This window comes from Urocampus carinirostris, chromosome 7, assembly GCF_059441175.1.
Source record: "Urocampus carinirostris isolate Australia breed hairy pipefish chromosome 7, RoL_Ucar_1.0, whole genome shotgun sequence".
In the NCBI taxonomy this organism is placed as follows: domain Eukaryota; kingdom Metazoa; phylum Chordata; class Actinopteri; order Syngnathiformes; family Syngnathidae; genus Urocampus; species Urocampus carinirostris.
In genome coordinates this window covers 8,757,586-8,773,822 of record NC_142355.1, presented here as the reverse complement: position 1 = coordinate 8,773,822, position 16,237 = coordinate 8,757,586, and the positions used below count along the sequence as shown (strand labels likewise).

Sequence of the window (16,237 nt, the reverse complement as noted above, 5' to 3'; positions counted from 1 at the left end):
GACGATATTAGAAACAGGTCTTTTCTTACTTTCACCATTTTCGTTATATACTACCAGAAACCTCAGGGACGAGCATGAAATCACTCTCCACCCCTAAAAGTGCTAAAAGTAAGATAAAAGCAGAGAGGTGCGGTAGAAAACAAATATAAAGGCTCTTTGAACTTAATCAGACATTGTTTGCACATACTTAATAGAGAAAATATACTACTTTCAACTTTTTAGGGACACCTATTACCGTATTTTTTAGCACAATAAGGCCATTGGATTATAATGTGCCAACGTATTACCACTAGACTACCAGTAGTATAGAAAGCATATTAATTGTCATGATTACCGATGTGATTCACCTGTGCCCGCTCGTTTGGCGCCAACCGCTGCGGGTTCTGATTGGCTCCCTGTCACTCTTTGAACCCAGTCTTGTCGATACCCTGTTGTCAGTCCGTCTGCGAATCTCCGTGTATACTAGGCAAACCTTTTCCGACTCCCATCTGTCCCGTATTTGCTCCCGTCTGTCTCCGTCTACAACCCGTTTTGATCCTGACCAAGTCTGCTCTCCCATACCGGCTTACGACCCCTTTGTGTTCCCGACTATGTCTACTCTCCCGTTCTGGCCTACGACTCGTTTCCGACCCGACTACGTCTTGCTCTCTCAGTCCCGGCTACCGACCAGTTTTCCGCCCCTGACACCGCCATCACTCGCTACAGAAGATCACAATCCGAGTATGAGAGCGATTTGCCTCCCACGCCCATTGAACACCGGATCCTGGGCACAGCCCTTCCTCTCTTTTTCAATAAAACTTGTGGTAAACGTCACGCAAGTTGGTCCTGTTTCCGTTCTGGTCCTGACATTAAATGGCATTAGAGCTGATCTTATTTCCACTCTATTCTACTCACAATGCCACAAACTGATTTGCACAGTGCGTTCTGATCCATTAGTCTCTCCACTTCTTCACCTTTGCGGTTTATTATGTATACGTACGTAAAAGAGCTTGTATAGTATTTGGTTGAAAGACCTTCTGTTTTGCCATTCTTCAACATTAATTCTTGAAGAAGTCAAGAAACGGTTTATCCTATCAGAATGCACTTTGCAAATCAGCGTTCCTGGTTCTGTGAGTAAAAATAATGTGGTAATGAGATAAAGTTAAATGCCTTGTTGTTGTCATTTGTTCCACTGGTAGTCTAGTGGTAAGTCTCAGCATTGTTAATCGTTTTGATCAAATCATTACCGTAAAACCCTGTATGGGAACACATACCTATACCGTAAATTCCGGACTATAGAGCGCAACTGATTATAAGCCGCACCCACCACATTTTAAGAGGAAAACCGATTTTGTACATACACAAGCCGCACCTGTATATAAGCTGCATGCGTCCACATTTAAACATGTAACACAAACAAATAATTACCCAAAACCCGACTTTAAGTCCCGCGATTGAAACTAAATGTGGGGGGGTTTTTAAGGGTTATTGATCTATCTTCGTTATTCATTATCCATTATCCGTTATCGGTCAGTTCATAATATGCTACAAAGCCTAGGAGCCGGGACACTTACTCTCAGCCAAAAGGCCAAGCTAAGGTCCTAGCCCTAAAGCCTTGCTGCGATCATTGCGAATGCACCGTTCCTGGAGGTACTGCAATACCGGGCCGATGCGTGGAGTGGACAGAGCAAGCTCTTATTCCATCTCAGGAATGCAAAAATCAAAGGCCATACAGCACCGGATCCTCTCAAAGAGACCACTAGCGTCCACGATTGTAACTAAATAAATAATAGACAATCGGATTGAAACTAAATGTCCTTCATTAAAGTCCACAGTCCAAAAATCACAGCCGGCAAAATGAACTGAAAATGATACCGGTACTTAAGGTTTGATGCAGACCTGCAGAGTCCAGGTCCCGTTGAAAGTAATCCAAGCAAAAAAGTGTATATTTCCAAAGGTAAGGGTGGGAAAAATATTCCTTATTCCTTTAAAAAGGAATATTCCTTTTCTTGTCTGTCCCTCACCTTTAGCGGTCCCCACTTAAACTCGGCACCCCGCGTTTGTTCCGCCCCTCATTTTTTGTTCACCCGTGCGAAACATATCAGAATAAGTGTCTAAAATAAATACAAATAAATACATTACAAAAATATACAGTAGGGTGGTCCTTAATGGGGGTCGAAATTTTTTTTTTTTGAAATATTGGGCTCTGACCCCCCGCATATGTTCTTATATCGATAAAAACACACTGTGTGGAATTTTGAACAATTTGGATAATATTTAGAGGTAGCTCAACGACTTTGAAATTTCCCCAAATGGTAAAATTTTGGCAATTTTCGAGAAAAAACGGAAATCTTAACCCTATGTGTACGGCGTTTTAGAACATCCAATTTCAGTCCATTGCTTATAATTGTAACACAAGAAAAGTTACAAGTAACTTTGTACACTAGGTCTGATATAATGTGCGAAAAATCCTTATTTTTCATACCAAAATTTCAGAGGCCTTGAGCGACCTCTAAATATCCTTTGATTTTGATGAAACTTTGCCTAATTACGTTTTGTATATATTGGAACATATTCAAGGGGTCAGAGCATGAAATTTTAAAAGTCGAAAAATAAGGACCACCCTAATATACAGTTGCAAATACATGTTATACATGGGTTACACATATTTACAAAGAAAGACGGTACAACCGAGAGAGTTTTCAAAGCTTTAATAATAATAATATAGCTTTGACAGGGCAGTTAATGGTAGCAACACTCGAGCGCCGCTAGCGGCCGTTAGAAAAAAGACATAAATTGGCCGCATCACTGAATAAGCCGCAGGGTTGAAAGTTAGGGAAAAAAGTAGCGGCTTATAGTCTGGAATTTACGGTAATTATTGTATCCATTTCTAATCTTATCCACCACGTTCTGCGGTATTTAGGGCACACCTTCAAATTTCGGACCAAATTGGGGTTTTGAGTTGCACCTTAGAAGCCAGATAATACGGTGGTTGTGAATTTGAGGAGTCACAAATGCCACCACCTAAAAACTTGAGGATCCATGCGCAGGTATGAATACACATCTCATGGGTTGTTTCTTTCTATTTCTCTCATATTGATTCAGTCCCTCATTCCAGACTAGTGTAGTCCAGCTCCCAGGCACAAATTAGCTGGAAAAGGCTCCAGCCAATCAATGGAGGGCACATATAGAGACAAACAACATCTACCACTCACAATCACGTAATTTTAAACTGAAAAAAACACAACTTACATAAATGTAGTGACCTCAGAAAGATTTATCTTAATTAAAATTTGTCTTTAGGCAAGAGAACTCTTTCAAAACCAAATGATAATAACTCAAATGTATATCATCATAATAACAGTTGACGAGACGTATTTCAAAGTGGGATCAAATGTGTGGGATAGCTTTGAATTCCACGAGGGATCTGACGCGATCAATCCAGTACTTTTACACTGCATCAGAAAATAGCAGCGTGAAGTCTCCGGAGAACAGCAGCAATTTGTGCCTGCAGAGTAACAATCATCTCCACCTCATCTGTATTAGATAAGGGATGAATTTCATAGAAAAAAAGCTTGCAGTTTAATGGAGGGGATATCATGCTTTTCTACATCATATTGAAACATGCACCGGAAATTCAAGATCCTATAAAAACCTTTGGAGGTCATTTTTAGAAACGTCTATGAGACCCTTTGATGAGCTGGACTAAAGGTATACACCCTATTTTCTGCACTATAAGGCGCACCCAGCCCTGCGACTGGCTGGCAACCAGTTCAGGGTGTCCCCTGCCCACTGCCGATGATTGCTGGGATGGGCTCCAGCACCCCCGCGACCCTACTGAGGATAAGCGGTGCATCTAATGAGATGAGATGAGAAGGCGCACCCACCCCAAAATAGTCTTTTGACACATATTTCTTATGTACAAGGCGCACTGGACTCTGAGGCGCATAGACTTTAAACCAGGGGTGTCAAACTCATTTTAACTCGGGGGCCACACGATAGAACAAACATTCTGTCGGGGGCCGGACTAGTAGATTAAAGAGAAAGAAAAAGAGAGAAAAGAGTGAAGAGAAAGAGGGAGGGAAAAGGAGAGAGGACGGGACAAAGAAAGAAAAAGAGAATGAGGGAGAGAGCGTGAGAAACAAAAAAATTGTGAGAGGGGGGAAAAGAAAGGGAGAGGAAGAAAAAAATCGAATAGAAATAGAAAGACAGAAGGAGAGAAAAGAGAAAAGAAAGCGCAGAGGGTAGGAAGAGAGAAAGAGAAAAGAGAAAGGAGGAAGAAAGGAAGTTAGAGCAAAAGAGGTTAAAAGACACAGAGAGAGAAAAAGACAAAGAGCAACAAAGGAAGAGAAAAAGAGAGACACAGAGAGTGAAAGAGACAGAGACAGAGTGGGAGAAAAGGGGTGGAAGAGAGAGAGAGAGAGAGGGAGAGAGAAAGAGAGTGAGGAATAAAGACAAGTACAGTGTCTTTGTGAGAGGCACCTGGCTTTGGCAACATCAAGTTGACATATTTCAACCTGCAACTTGTTTTTCTCTTGCGCTTCTCTGAGTGTTGTCTGGCGGGCCGGATTCAATCCCTTAACGGGCCTGATCTGGCCCGCAGGCCGCCTGTTTGACACCGGTGCTCTAAATAGTCCCCAGGTATTAATAAGCCTGTGAATGGTTTTATGTCTCAGAGTGCCCTGCGATAGGCTTAAAACCAGTTCAGGGTGTCCCCTCCCTACTGCCTGTTTTCAACTGGTATTGGCGGCCCTGGTGTGGATACATGGAAATTAGTCACAAAATAGTACTAGCCTGTTTGACACCTTGCTTTAAACCATAGTAAGATCTACAGTTTTTACTCATGTATAACCGTAGTGCAATGATAAACCATTGTATGCAACGGCAATCAAACCTAGATCGCAGTGCTGAGACCTAACCACTAGACATTGGAGATTTTTGGAAAGGCACTATATTTTATGTAATAATCACACTATTTGTACTTACAGTGCCAGAAACGAATGTTAGAGAATGGATAAAACAGAAAATCCTCCCAAAAGATATAAATAAACACCAAAATAGCACAATTTGGGAAACAACTCTTTGGTGTATCTGATGATGAATCAGACTTTGCATTTATTTATATTTTTCAGGATGTCTTTCATTCATTTATGGCACTGTGAAAATAGTTCGAAAATGATAAAATCTAATGCCTGTTTAGCGGTATATAGGGCAAGCCAGGTTATAAGGCGCACTTTCAAATTTCTGACCAAATTAGGGTTTTGGGTTGCGCCTTATAGTCCAGATAATAGAGCAATTGCAAGGAGTCACTAGTTCCACCACCTAAAAACATAAAAATGGTGTAATAATGAGATAAAATCGAATGCCTTTTCATGTGTCATCTGCTTCACTGGTGGTCTAGTGGTTAGGTGTTGGCACTATCACTGTTGTAAAATGAAATGAAATGAATTGCATTTATATAGCGCTTTTCAAGTCAATGACTTCCCAAAGCGCTTTACAATGTGCTCCACATTTCCCAAATAGGCCTTGCAGCCATGTAAGGCGCTAACCTGCTTATTGGGGGTATTAGGGGTTCAGTGTCTTACCCAAGGACACTTCGACATGTAACACGGACGAGCCGGGATTCGAACTGGGATCCCTTGATCCCAAGACGAGCGCTCTACCTCCTGAGCTACTGCCGTGACCCAGTTTAGATTTTTATCACAATAAATGTTTTGCGATCATGGTCTGTTATGTTTTTCCATCATTCAGTCATTAGACTGACACGGTAGTATACTGTAAAATCTCGTGTAGTCACACATTGGGATATAAGGGGAACTTTCAAATTTCTGGTCAAAATGGGGTTTTTGGGTGTGCCTTCTAGTCTAGAAAATACAGTAGTTCATTGCTCCATCATTTTTTAACCAACTATGAAAAAAAATCAAAAATAACTTTATCGTTTCAGCTCAGACCAGTGTCAAAATAAAATCCCGCTTTCAAAAGCATGCATTCTTCTCCAGTGTTTACGAAAAGGCTGATGGTGAAAAAAGTCGGAGGCGAAAATGTTTTTGTATTTACATCGGTCTGGTGGCGTCGAGGCAGTTCTGTTCAAAACAGTAAAAGGAGCGAAGAAAGAAGCAAGAAGGGAAAGTTGGCGGCTGCCAGGCGACCGGCTCGCCCTCGTAGAGATTCTCCTTGCATGTGAGAGCCGTGCGGCAACGTTGTGGTTAGCGCGTGAGCGTCGCGGTTGGAGCACATGTCGTAGAGGTTTCCTGAAAACTGCATCTTCTTGGATTCCTGGCGGAGAGACTCCCAGACGGTCGCTGCCTCTTCTGGACAGCCGGCCATCGCCACGTTGGCGCATGCGTGGAACTCGTCCCAAGACCTGAGGGGAGAACGGACAGTTGAGTTCACCTGATGCCTCTGGAACGTTTTGACATCACCCGCAAACAAAGGGACGGTGGTGATAATGTTTTCGTTTGGATCTACCGTAAATTCTGGACTATAGAGCGCACCTGATTATAAGCCGCACCCACCACATTTTGAGAGGATAGTCGCTTTTGTACTTACAAAAGCCGCACCTGTATATAAGCCGCATGCGCCCAAATTAAAATATGTAACGTAATCATAAAATTAACCCAAACCCAACTTTGAGTCCCGCGATTTTAACTTAACACAAAGTTCACAGTTCAAAAACCACAGCCAGCAAAATAACAGAAAACGATACCGGTAGTTAACATTGGCTGTAGACCTGCAGAGTCCGGGTCCCGTTAAAAGTAATCCGAGGAAAAAAAGTGTATATTTCCAAAGGTAAGGGTGGGGAAAATATATATCCACTATTGTCTGCCGTGTCCACAAACACTCACCTTTACCTGTCCCCACTTCCCGTCATCCCTCGCGTCTGTTACGCCCCTTCTTTTTAATTGGTCAGTGCAAGACTTATCAGAATAAGTGTCCAAAATAAATACAAATAAATACATTACAAAAATATACAGTTGCAAATACATATTATACATGGTTACACATATTTACAAAGAAAGACGGTACATCGAGAGAGTTTTCAAAGCTTTAATAATAATATTATAACTTTCATTCCAAACCGTGCCTGTGAAGGGTAGCAAAACGCTACTAGAAACACGCTCGCAACGCAGTGAACCGATCTGTTGAAAAAAGCAATCCATTCTTGCAGAAACCACGGTAAACCGTCCTCATCTACCTCCTTATAATTGACGTCATCAAAGTTATCTTCCCCAGTATGGGTAAGAGACTTTGTCAAATAGACGACGTTCCACGCTCCCTTAATCAAAAACACGCTAGCAACACGCTCGCGAGGTAATTTACCTTGCGTGCAGTAGCTCTGTTTCCTTCTTTATCGGACTGCTCGATTGCGTTTAGCTTGCAAGCTGCGTCATGTGCCTTGAATTCGAGCGCCGCTGGCGGCTGTTAGAAAAATGACATAAATTGGCCGCATCACTGAATAAGCCGCAGAGTTGAAAGTTTGGGAAAAAAGTAGCGGCTTATAGTCCGGAATTTACGGTAAGTATGCATACAGAGACACCTCGCAACTTAGAGCTTCGGTTATCTCTGGTTTACTGCTTTGCGGATATTTATTTAAAATCTCTTTATTGTCATTGTGTTCTGCAGCAGACAGCACACAGCAAATCTCAACACGGAGGCAGGTTTTATGTGTGTGTGTTTATGTGTGATGGGTTGGTTCATACTGTCAGTCAAACAGCTGTGGTAGGCGAGCGCATAAGTCAATGTGTCCACCAAAACAAACTGTGAAGCACAGCAACAGCTAGTACTTTAGCAACTGGTTACATTGGAAAAAAATAATGAATTAGACCGGACTTGGGAGAAAGTCAGAAGCGCGCAAAAAATGGTGATCACAGGGGATGTTGCATTGGTTTGGGAATGTAGAAAAAGTAATATCCGTGCTGTCATGATTGCTGATTCGGGGCACCTGCGAATGCCCTGTTGGCGCCAACAGCCCTGAGCGCTGATTGGTTCACTGACTCCTTTTAAACCCCCGGCTTCCAAGAGGAAGTTGTCAGACCGTCCTGCGAACCTACGCTTTTGCTAGGCAAGCTCCGTACCCTCCGACAAGCTCCTGCCCTGTTTTCTCCTGCCTGTTACTTGTTGCCAACCTTTTTTCTGGACTCGTTACCGCCCTTGCTTCCTGTCCCGGCTATCGACCAGCTTTCTGGCCGCCCACGACTATCCTCGATCGACCCGGAAGTGCCACTTCCGCGTTCCTGGCATCAGCTACCCATGTCCGACGATCATCGGATCGTGGAAGCAAGCACTGCTTTCTTTTTTTAATAAAACTGAGTAAAACAAACGCTATTGGGGTCTTTGTTTCTGTCTTGTGACAGGTGCAGCAGGTCCGGCATACTTCCGCGGCTATGAAACAAGCCACTTCCTCCGAGCCTTTACCTCACCAACACCAGATCCTTGAACCATGAAACTGATGACCTGGAGCTACAACCAGCCGAGAACTGCATCATTTGGGGAGGTTATGTTCTGAACATCACTGGGACCTGGTTCAATTCGAGCACTCTAAATAGCTTTCTCATGCTGAAAGGAGAAGCCTTCCAGTTTTGTTGTACTTTTGTATAATAACAATAAATATCATTCATTTAACTGCTATTCCATGTTTAGTGTTTTTTTTTGTAGATCTATACCATTTCTTTGTTACAGGACTTGCCTGGAAGCATACTTATTCATTTTAAATGCTAATGATGTCACCAGTTCTAATATAACTGTTTTGAAGTAAATGGAAACAAACAATAAAGAAAATAACAATTGTTACATATTGTTGCTGTCATATGAAAAAAATGGTTCTTCAAAATTTGTGTTTTTTGGTAGGATGATAAAACACAATTTTGTCATATGAATGGATAAAATGTTGCCTTGATCATTGCTTCTCGACTGGTCTGAACTCTGAACCGAGAATTCCACCCTAATGATAAGCTATGACCGAAACTATATGAAAATTCCACTTCTCAAATTTATCAAATGAAAGCATTGTACAGTTTAGAGCAGATATAGTAGAATATATTCACCTTTCTTTTACACACTTTTTTGTTCAACAGCAGGGCCGGACAGCTTTCACTGGTTTACCCCTGCCGTATCACACGGGTGTCCAGCCCATCCTTCAGAACGCGTCCACAATCCCACTATCCTTTCACAACACCTCTCCACTCCTTTCTATCACCAACAAGAGCTCTAGCTTCCATTATATTTAGACCTCTTTCTTGCAGTGCACTCATAACACCATCCATCCATGTCAATCGCGGCCTTCCTCTTGGTCTCCTTCCATTGACTTCTGCTCTGTAGATCCTCCTCAACATTCGCTCCTTATCTATCCTCTCCATGTGTCCAAACCAAACGAGTACTCTCTTATCAACACGCTTGCTCAGTTCCACGACTACTCCAGTTCTGTCTCTCACAATTTCATTTCTCAGTCTATCCCATCTTGTCACTCCTAACATAGTCCTCAAACATATAAGTGACTCTCCAAAACTATTAAATATTAAAAAAGTATGTACCTAAACATCGTATTTCACAATTGTTTCCTTCTTGGTCTTGATTGTTGTGGTCACGGTTTTCCACCTTTCCTTCCCCTTATCACTAACTTTCCTGGGACCCATTTCTTATGGGAAGAAAAAAGAAATGAAATTTAAACAATCCCAATAAAATGAGATGTGGTCCTTCTCAAATGTGCCGATGGACTAAACAGGAAGAAGAGATTGAGCAAGGCTATATTGCCATTTACTGTAAAAAAGGGCGTCTTGTTTTCTTCTTTGGATTATTTTGCCAAGGCAAAGGCAACCCACTAAGAACAGGTCCGCAACCCACTTTTGGGTCCCAGCCCACCAGTTGAGAAACTATGCCCTAGATAACTCAGGGTAGCGCTGTTTGTGTTCTGCAGCCAATTGCGTCGATGATAAATGGTGAATGGACTGCATTTGTAAAGCGCTTTACCAGTCACTGAGAAACAAAGCGCTTTACAATAGACTTCACACTTGACCTATTCACACACACATTTACACACCAATAGAGGAATCAGCCATGACAAATTCCACACACTCATGGTGTTAAATGTGCATAAAACTTTACAAGGATTTTAGATAGTTATTAGTTGAGATGTGAAAGACTAGCATAGGCACTTTGCAGGGAAAAACGTGGTCCCCTGCTGGCTTGGGGGCCCCAAGCAATAGCTTGGTTTACTTAAAGGCAAGCTACTTTGTGATGGAAGGAAGGCTCGGATGGGAGTTCGAGTAATATTCATGTGGCTTGTATAAAAAGAAATATTTCTTCATGAAACCTGTCCATGCTTTCCTTACGAATAACCAATAACAGTTTTCCCAAAGCCCCAAAACATTCTTTATTCGATCCTGTAGTGAATCTGCAAGCATCAATCATCATGATTGGCAATCACGGCAGACAATAGAAGGCAGTTTGTTGACAAAAGAACTAAAGAAAACTTCCTATTGAATAAGTGTGATAAATACAAAGCAAAAAAAAACAATAAAATGATATATAAGTCATACACTAACAAATAGGATGAAAGTGAAGAATTTTATACATTTGACTATAAAAGATTTTATATGATTGAATACAAGTTACATTTATTGAGTGCAATGAAGATTTTCACCGAGTGGGGTTTGGGGTTTTTAAGGGTTATTGTTCTATCTTCGTTATTCATTATCCATTATCCGTTATCGGTCAGTTCATAATACGCTACAAAGCCTAGGAGCCGAGACACTTACTCTCAGCCAAAAGGCCAAGCTAAGGTCCTAGCCCTAAAGCCTTGCTGCGATCATTGCGAATGCACCGTTCCCGGAGGTACTGCAATACCGGGCCGATGCGTGGAGTGGACAGAGCAAGCTCTTATTCCATCTCCGGATTGCAAAAATCAAAGATCATGGCAAATGGCCAAACGGCCAAGCTAAGGACCTAGCATAAGGCCAAGATAAGGACTTAATACCGAGTAGGCTATAGTTCAATGACAGGTCATGCCGTTCCAAATGCAGAATATTTTGACTAGGGAATTTTGATAACAGGACTCTGACAGAGGACGAAAGGCGATGTTTTGAGAACAAGGCCCTGATGATGTAGAAACGCTCTGTGTTGTTTTGAGTTTTCCAGACATCACGACACCCAGGGGGGGCTTCCTTGGCATGCTCATGGGAGGAGTCGAGACGCCATCTTGCGGGGAGACGTGGGTGGAGAGGAAAAAGCTAGAGGCCTTCAGAGAAGGCTACCCAGAGTTAAATATATATATATATATATATATATATATATATATATATATATATATATATGCATAAGTTCAGCAGATACACTCGTGCTTGGTACACTAAAGTATTGCTTTGCCAGGTTTGCCAGTTGAGGATATTTTCCACTTCCTTTTGCTTTCCCGCATTTTCACGTACCGGATATCACGTCACAAAAATCGATTCCAGAGAGAAACGTTGATTTTGAGAATCACTACCAAATCACATCACATTATATACATGAGTTGATTTTTTGTCCCATCCTTAGAAGTAATCCAAAAGTATTTCAAAGTAATCGCGTTAAATTACTTTCATGTTATAGTATTCGTAATACATTACGCCAAACGCCAGCGATTCGGCGATCGCTGGGCAGAAGAGATCAAAACCGGACAGGACAGACGGGATCGATACCAGATACAGGATACACAAGCAGGTACCGGACAGGGCGGTACAGACGGGATCGATACTGGATACACGAGCAAGAAACCGGGACAAGACGGGATCGATACCAGATACTTGAGCAAGATACCGGACAGGATGGGACAGACGGGCTCGATACCGGATACTGGATACTGGATACAAGAGCAAGACACCGGACAGGACGGGACAGACGGGATCCATACCGGATACTGGTTACACGAGCAAGATACCGGACAGGATGGGACAGATGAGATCAATACCGGATACTGGATACGGGAGCAAGATAGTGGATCGGAAGGGACAGACGGAGTCGATACCGGATAATGGATACTGGATACAGGAGCAAGATACTGGACAGGACCGGATCGATACCGGATACTGGATACTGGATACAACAGCAAGATACCAGAAAGGACGGGACAGACGGGATCGATACCAGATACTGGAGCAAGATACCGGACAGGACGGGACAGACTGGGTCGATACCGGATAATGGATACACAAGCAGGATACCGGACAGAGTCAAAATACACTTTTGCAAGTGCAGAGGTTCGTTGACAGACTGACAAGGAGTGAATGAGAGCATTAAGTTTATAAAGGAGGGAAGCCAGTCAGGCAACGAGCAGCAGCTGGCGCCAAACGAGCGGGCCCAAGTGAGGGCAGTGGGCAACCAAGACACGACTATAGTAAAATTTACATGTTGTACCTATGGTAACAATTTATGAGTGAATCAATTCATTTCAGTTGTGCGCCTTATAGACCCTTTTGTTGCACAACATATATTGTAAATGAAATCAGTACTGCAAATAAAGTGAAACCACAATTGGATATTATATAATATGATAATTATCTAATGACACACTGACAACATCATTAGAATGATAGTTTAACTAGGAAGACAGTATCTATCTTAAGACAATAGTATCGGTCAAATCCAAGTGCTCACTCTGTATCGATAATATCAATATTTGGACCGCTCCGCCCATTCTTAATTTAGATAGGATATGTTTTACTGTCAGGACGGCACGGTGGGTGAGTGGTTAGCGCAGGGGTGTCCAAACTTTTCAGAAAGCGGCCAGATATGGTAAAGTGAAAATGTATGAGGGCCGACTATTCAGCCTTGCATTCTTTGAACAGTTTTTAATAAATTCATCCTCAGTGAATAGTTTACAGTGCTTGGCGTTCAGCGGCACGGCCTCGCAACTCTCCTTTGTACCATTTTCATTTGACTCGCAGGGTCCCATGAAAAACCGCAGCAGTGCCGTTAAAACAGCTTCCATTTGCTTCCCCTTTTCACAGTGTTCGTTTACAGTTAGGTTTTTGTAGCACGTTTGGGCTGGCAGTGCCTCTTGAAATTACATTTTTTTAAAACAGACACAGTCTCTTGGCAAATTAGGATTTGTTCCGGATTTGGGTAAAAAAAACTACAAAATTTTCTCTCAGTCTGTCAGTTTTCTTTTTTATTTCCGCATGTTGTAAATGGGGTGGGCTTAAATTCTCGCAGAAAGCCAATGGCAAGGTGGCCAAATGATTTTATAATGCTTTCAACATTACTGGCGAGCCAAATATTATTAATTTTACGACAGAGGCCGAGGGCCAATAAAAATTTGACCACGGGCTGTAAATGGCCCCGGGCCAAACTTTGGACATGCCTGGGTTAGCGCATCCGCGGCACAGTTCTGAGGCCATGGGTTCAAATCCAGCTACCAGCTTTCCTGTGTGGAGTTTGCATGTTCTCCCTGTGCTTGCGTGGGATTCCTCCGGGGACTCCGGTTTCCTCCCACATTCCAAAAACATGCATGTCAGGTTAATTAGCCACTCCAAAATTCTCCCTAGGTGTGAATGAACGAGTGAGTTGTCTGTCTCTGTAATTGGCTGGAAACCAGTTCTGCCCACTGTCCAAAGACAGCTGGGATATGCTCCAGCACCCCCGGGACCCTACTGAGAATAAGCGGTGCAGATAATGGATGGATGGATGTTTTCCTGTCAGTGCAAACATTTAGTTTTGCCAATTTGATATCAGAGCAAAAACATTAGAAAGAAAAAGGTGAAGAGCAAAACTCCCTTCACTAAAAAAGACGCAATGCAGTATTGGCGCTGGAATTTGATGTCCTGTCATCTCAAAAGGACACAAGCAACATTTTTTTTTCCTTTCTCCTAAAACACCAGGGCACAAAAGACATGTTTTAATGTATAAAAATCAGGGTTGGGTAGGGTTACTTTAACTGGATTACTTTTAATTACTTTTGGATTACTTCAATACCAAATATGCTAATAAAAGACAAAAGAAACTAAATATGAATAACATGATGACTCACAAAGTGGTAAGCTTTCTCTCCTGGCTTTGATCTCTTTGATCTCCGGCAAAACGATCATAACATGCGACAGAAACAAAATGAAAATAAATCCAAACGGCTTGCCAACATGGCAGCACGGCGGAGCAGTGGTTAGCGCAATGGGGCACAGTTCTGAGGTCGTGGGAACCTCTTGCGTGGGTTCAAATCCAGCTCCCGGCCTTACTGTGCGGAGTTTGTATGTTCTCCCCGTGCTTGCGTGGGTTTCCTCCGGGCACTCCGGTTTCCGCCCACATTCTAAAGACATTCATTTCAGGTGAATTGGCTGGTCCAAATTGTCCCTAGATGTGCCCTGCGATTGGCTGGCAACCAGTTCAGGGTGTCCCCTGCCCACTGCCCGATGATTGCTGGGATGGGCTCCAGCACCCCGCGACCCTACTGAGGATAAGCGGTGCAGCTGATGAGATGAGCTTGCCAACATCATTTTTGCCGTTCCATGTATTCCGTTACTCCCCAAGCCTGCACAAAATTTAGTCATTTTTTTATTCATATTTAGTTTATTTTGTCTTTTATTAGCATATTTGGTATTGGAGTAATCCAAAAGTAATTGAAAGTAATCAAGTTAAAGTAACCCTACCCAACCCTGGTAAAAATGTATTATTCCAATGGTGTTTTCACTATCTGTGAGTGAGCAGCACTGCTCAAAACTATTTTGCCTATTTTATCTGAGTGTATTTCCTCATTCTGTCCAATGCTGTAATAAGAGCTGATCTTAGGTCTGTTGATCACACACTTGGGCAAGATTGAGAGAAAAATGAGTCTCTGTGAAACTCATCAGAAGCTGCTGACGAACCGATTGATATGACATCAGCAAGATAAGTTAATATCCTAACATTTTTATTGCCAGTTATTCTCATGTGGGTCATGGATGAGCTGGACTGTCGGAACAACAAACCATAGCTGACCTTGTTTCTTATACTGATTGGCGATGGCAGTTTTTACTCTAACTTAGCTTAACAAATTTAAACAGAAGACGGACGAACTATTGCTTGATTGTAAATTACCATGGCCACGATTTGAAAAACAAGAGGAGGAATGCTAGTTTTTTACATGTTGTAGCATTTTGAGGAAGTCAATAAGTAATTTTATCAAATAATCAGTTGACGAATCAAATACAAGAGTGAAATGTATCGTTTACCAAATTGTTCGAATTCGTTATCTGACTCCATTAACCAAAGACCACCTAACAATGCGCGCTCGTTTCTTTTTGGGAAAAGATGGACAAAAATAGCTGACATTGTCACACGGGGAAAGATTTAATTTCTTAAACAAATAAACTAAGTGTACTCCATCGAATTAGCCGAATTGTTTTCGCTCGAGTCTCCGTCGAGCTTTCTCTCGTTCTCCCTCGATCTTCTTTTTCTCGATCTTCTGAAGTTCTCCCGGCCTACGCCTTTTTCCGCAAGCCGGCGCGCCGGCTCCTCCCATGATCGGGCCAGAGACTGCCCACGTGGGCTCCACCTCGTCTCCTCGATGTCTGGACCCTGAGCGTTTATCAAATCAGTGCCTGGCTTCCTGCGTCTGGCCTTCTCCGTCAGAGTCCTGTTATCAACAGAACTAAACAAAACACTCGCATTCGGAACGGCGTGACCTGTCATCGAACTTAAGCCTTCTCTGTGAAAATCTTCATTGCATTCAATAAATGTAACTTGTATAAAATCCTTTATAGTAAAATGTATAAAATCCTTTAATAGGCAGATTTAATATTAGTACCGTAAATTCCGGACTATAAGCCGCTACTTTTTTACCAAACTTTCAACCCTGCGGCTTATTCAGTGATGCGGCCAGTTTATGTAAATGTTTATGTTAATGTGCGCTCGAGTACAAAAAGGTAAGATTTAGACTGCAACTTCTTAGTTTGTGCGCATTTTAAGTTGGCGTAGACATATCCTCATCATGCAAATTGCAAAAAAACAAGGCACATGACGCAACTTTCAAGCCAAGCGCAATCGAGCAGTCCGATATAGAAGGAAACAGAGCTACCGCACGTAAATCTCATTTTACGAGCGTGATGCTAGCGTGATTTTGAATTTGGAAGCGTGGTACAACTATATGACAAAGTCTCGTTCCCACACTGAAGGATGACGACTTTGATGATGTCAGTTATAAAGAGGAAGATGCTTACTACAAGTACGGTAAAAATTTTTAACAAAACTGTTTACTGGACCCTGAGCGTGTTGCTAGTAGCGTTTTGCTACCCTTCACAGGCACGGTTTGGGATGA

The 16,237-nt window shown here is 42.4% G+C and overlaps 1 protein-coding gene and 2 pseudogenes across 1 annotated transcript in view; all 3 read right to left on the bottom strand.

The window, feature by feature from the left end:
* Window positions 1-1,614: 1,614 nt before the first annotated feature.
* LOC148362253 (U2 spliceosomal RNA) lies at window positions 1,615-1,704 on the bottom strand (annotated as a pseudogene).
* Window positions 1,705-2,675: 971 nt separating this feature from the next.
* nrn1la (neuritin 1-like a) overlaps window positions 2,676-16,237 on the bottom strand; it is a 153,948-nt gene continuing 140,386 nt past the window's right edge. The window contains exon 3 of the mRNA XM_088339662.1: window positions 2,676-6,343. Coding sequence (XP_088195788.1) covers window positions 6,067-6,343 — 277 coding nt within the window. The 3' untranslated portion in view covers window positions 2,676-6,066. The remainder of the gene's footprint in view (window positions 6,344-16,237) is intronic.
* Window positions 10,788-10,916, bottom strand: LOC148362252 (U2 spliceosomal RNA; annotated as a pseudogene).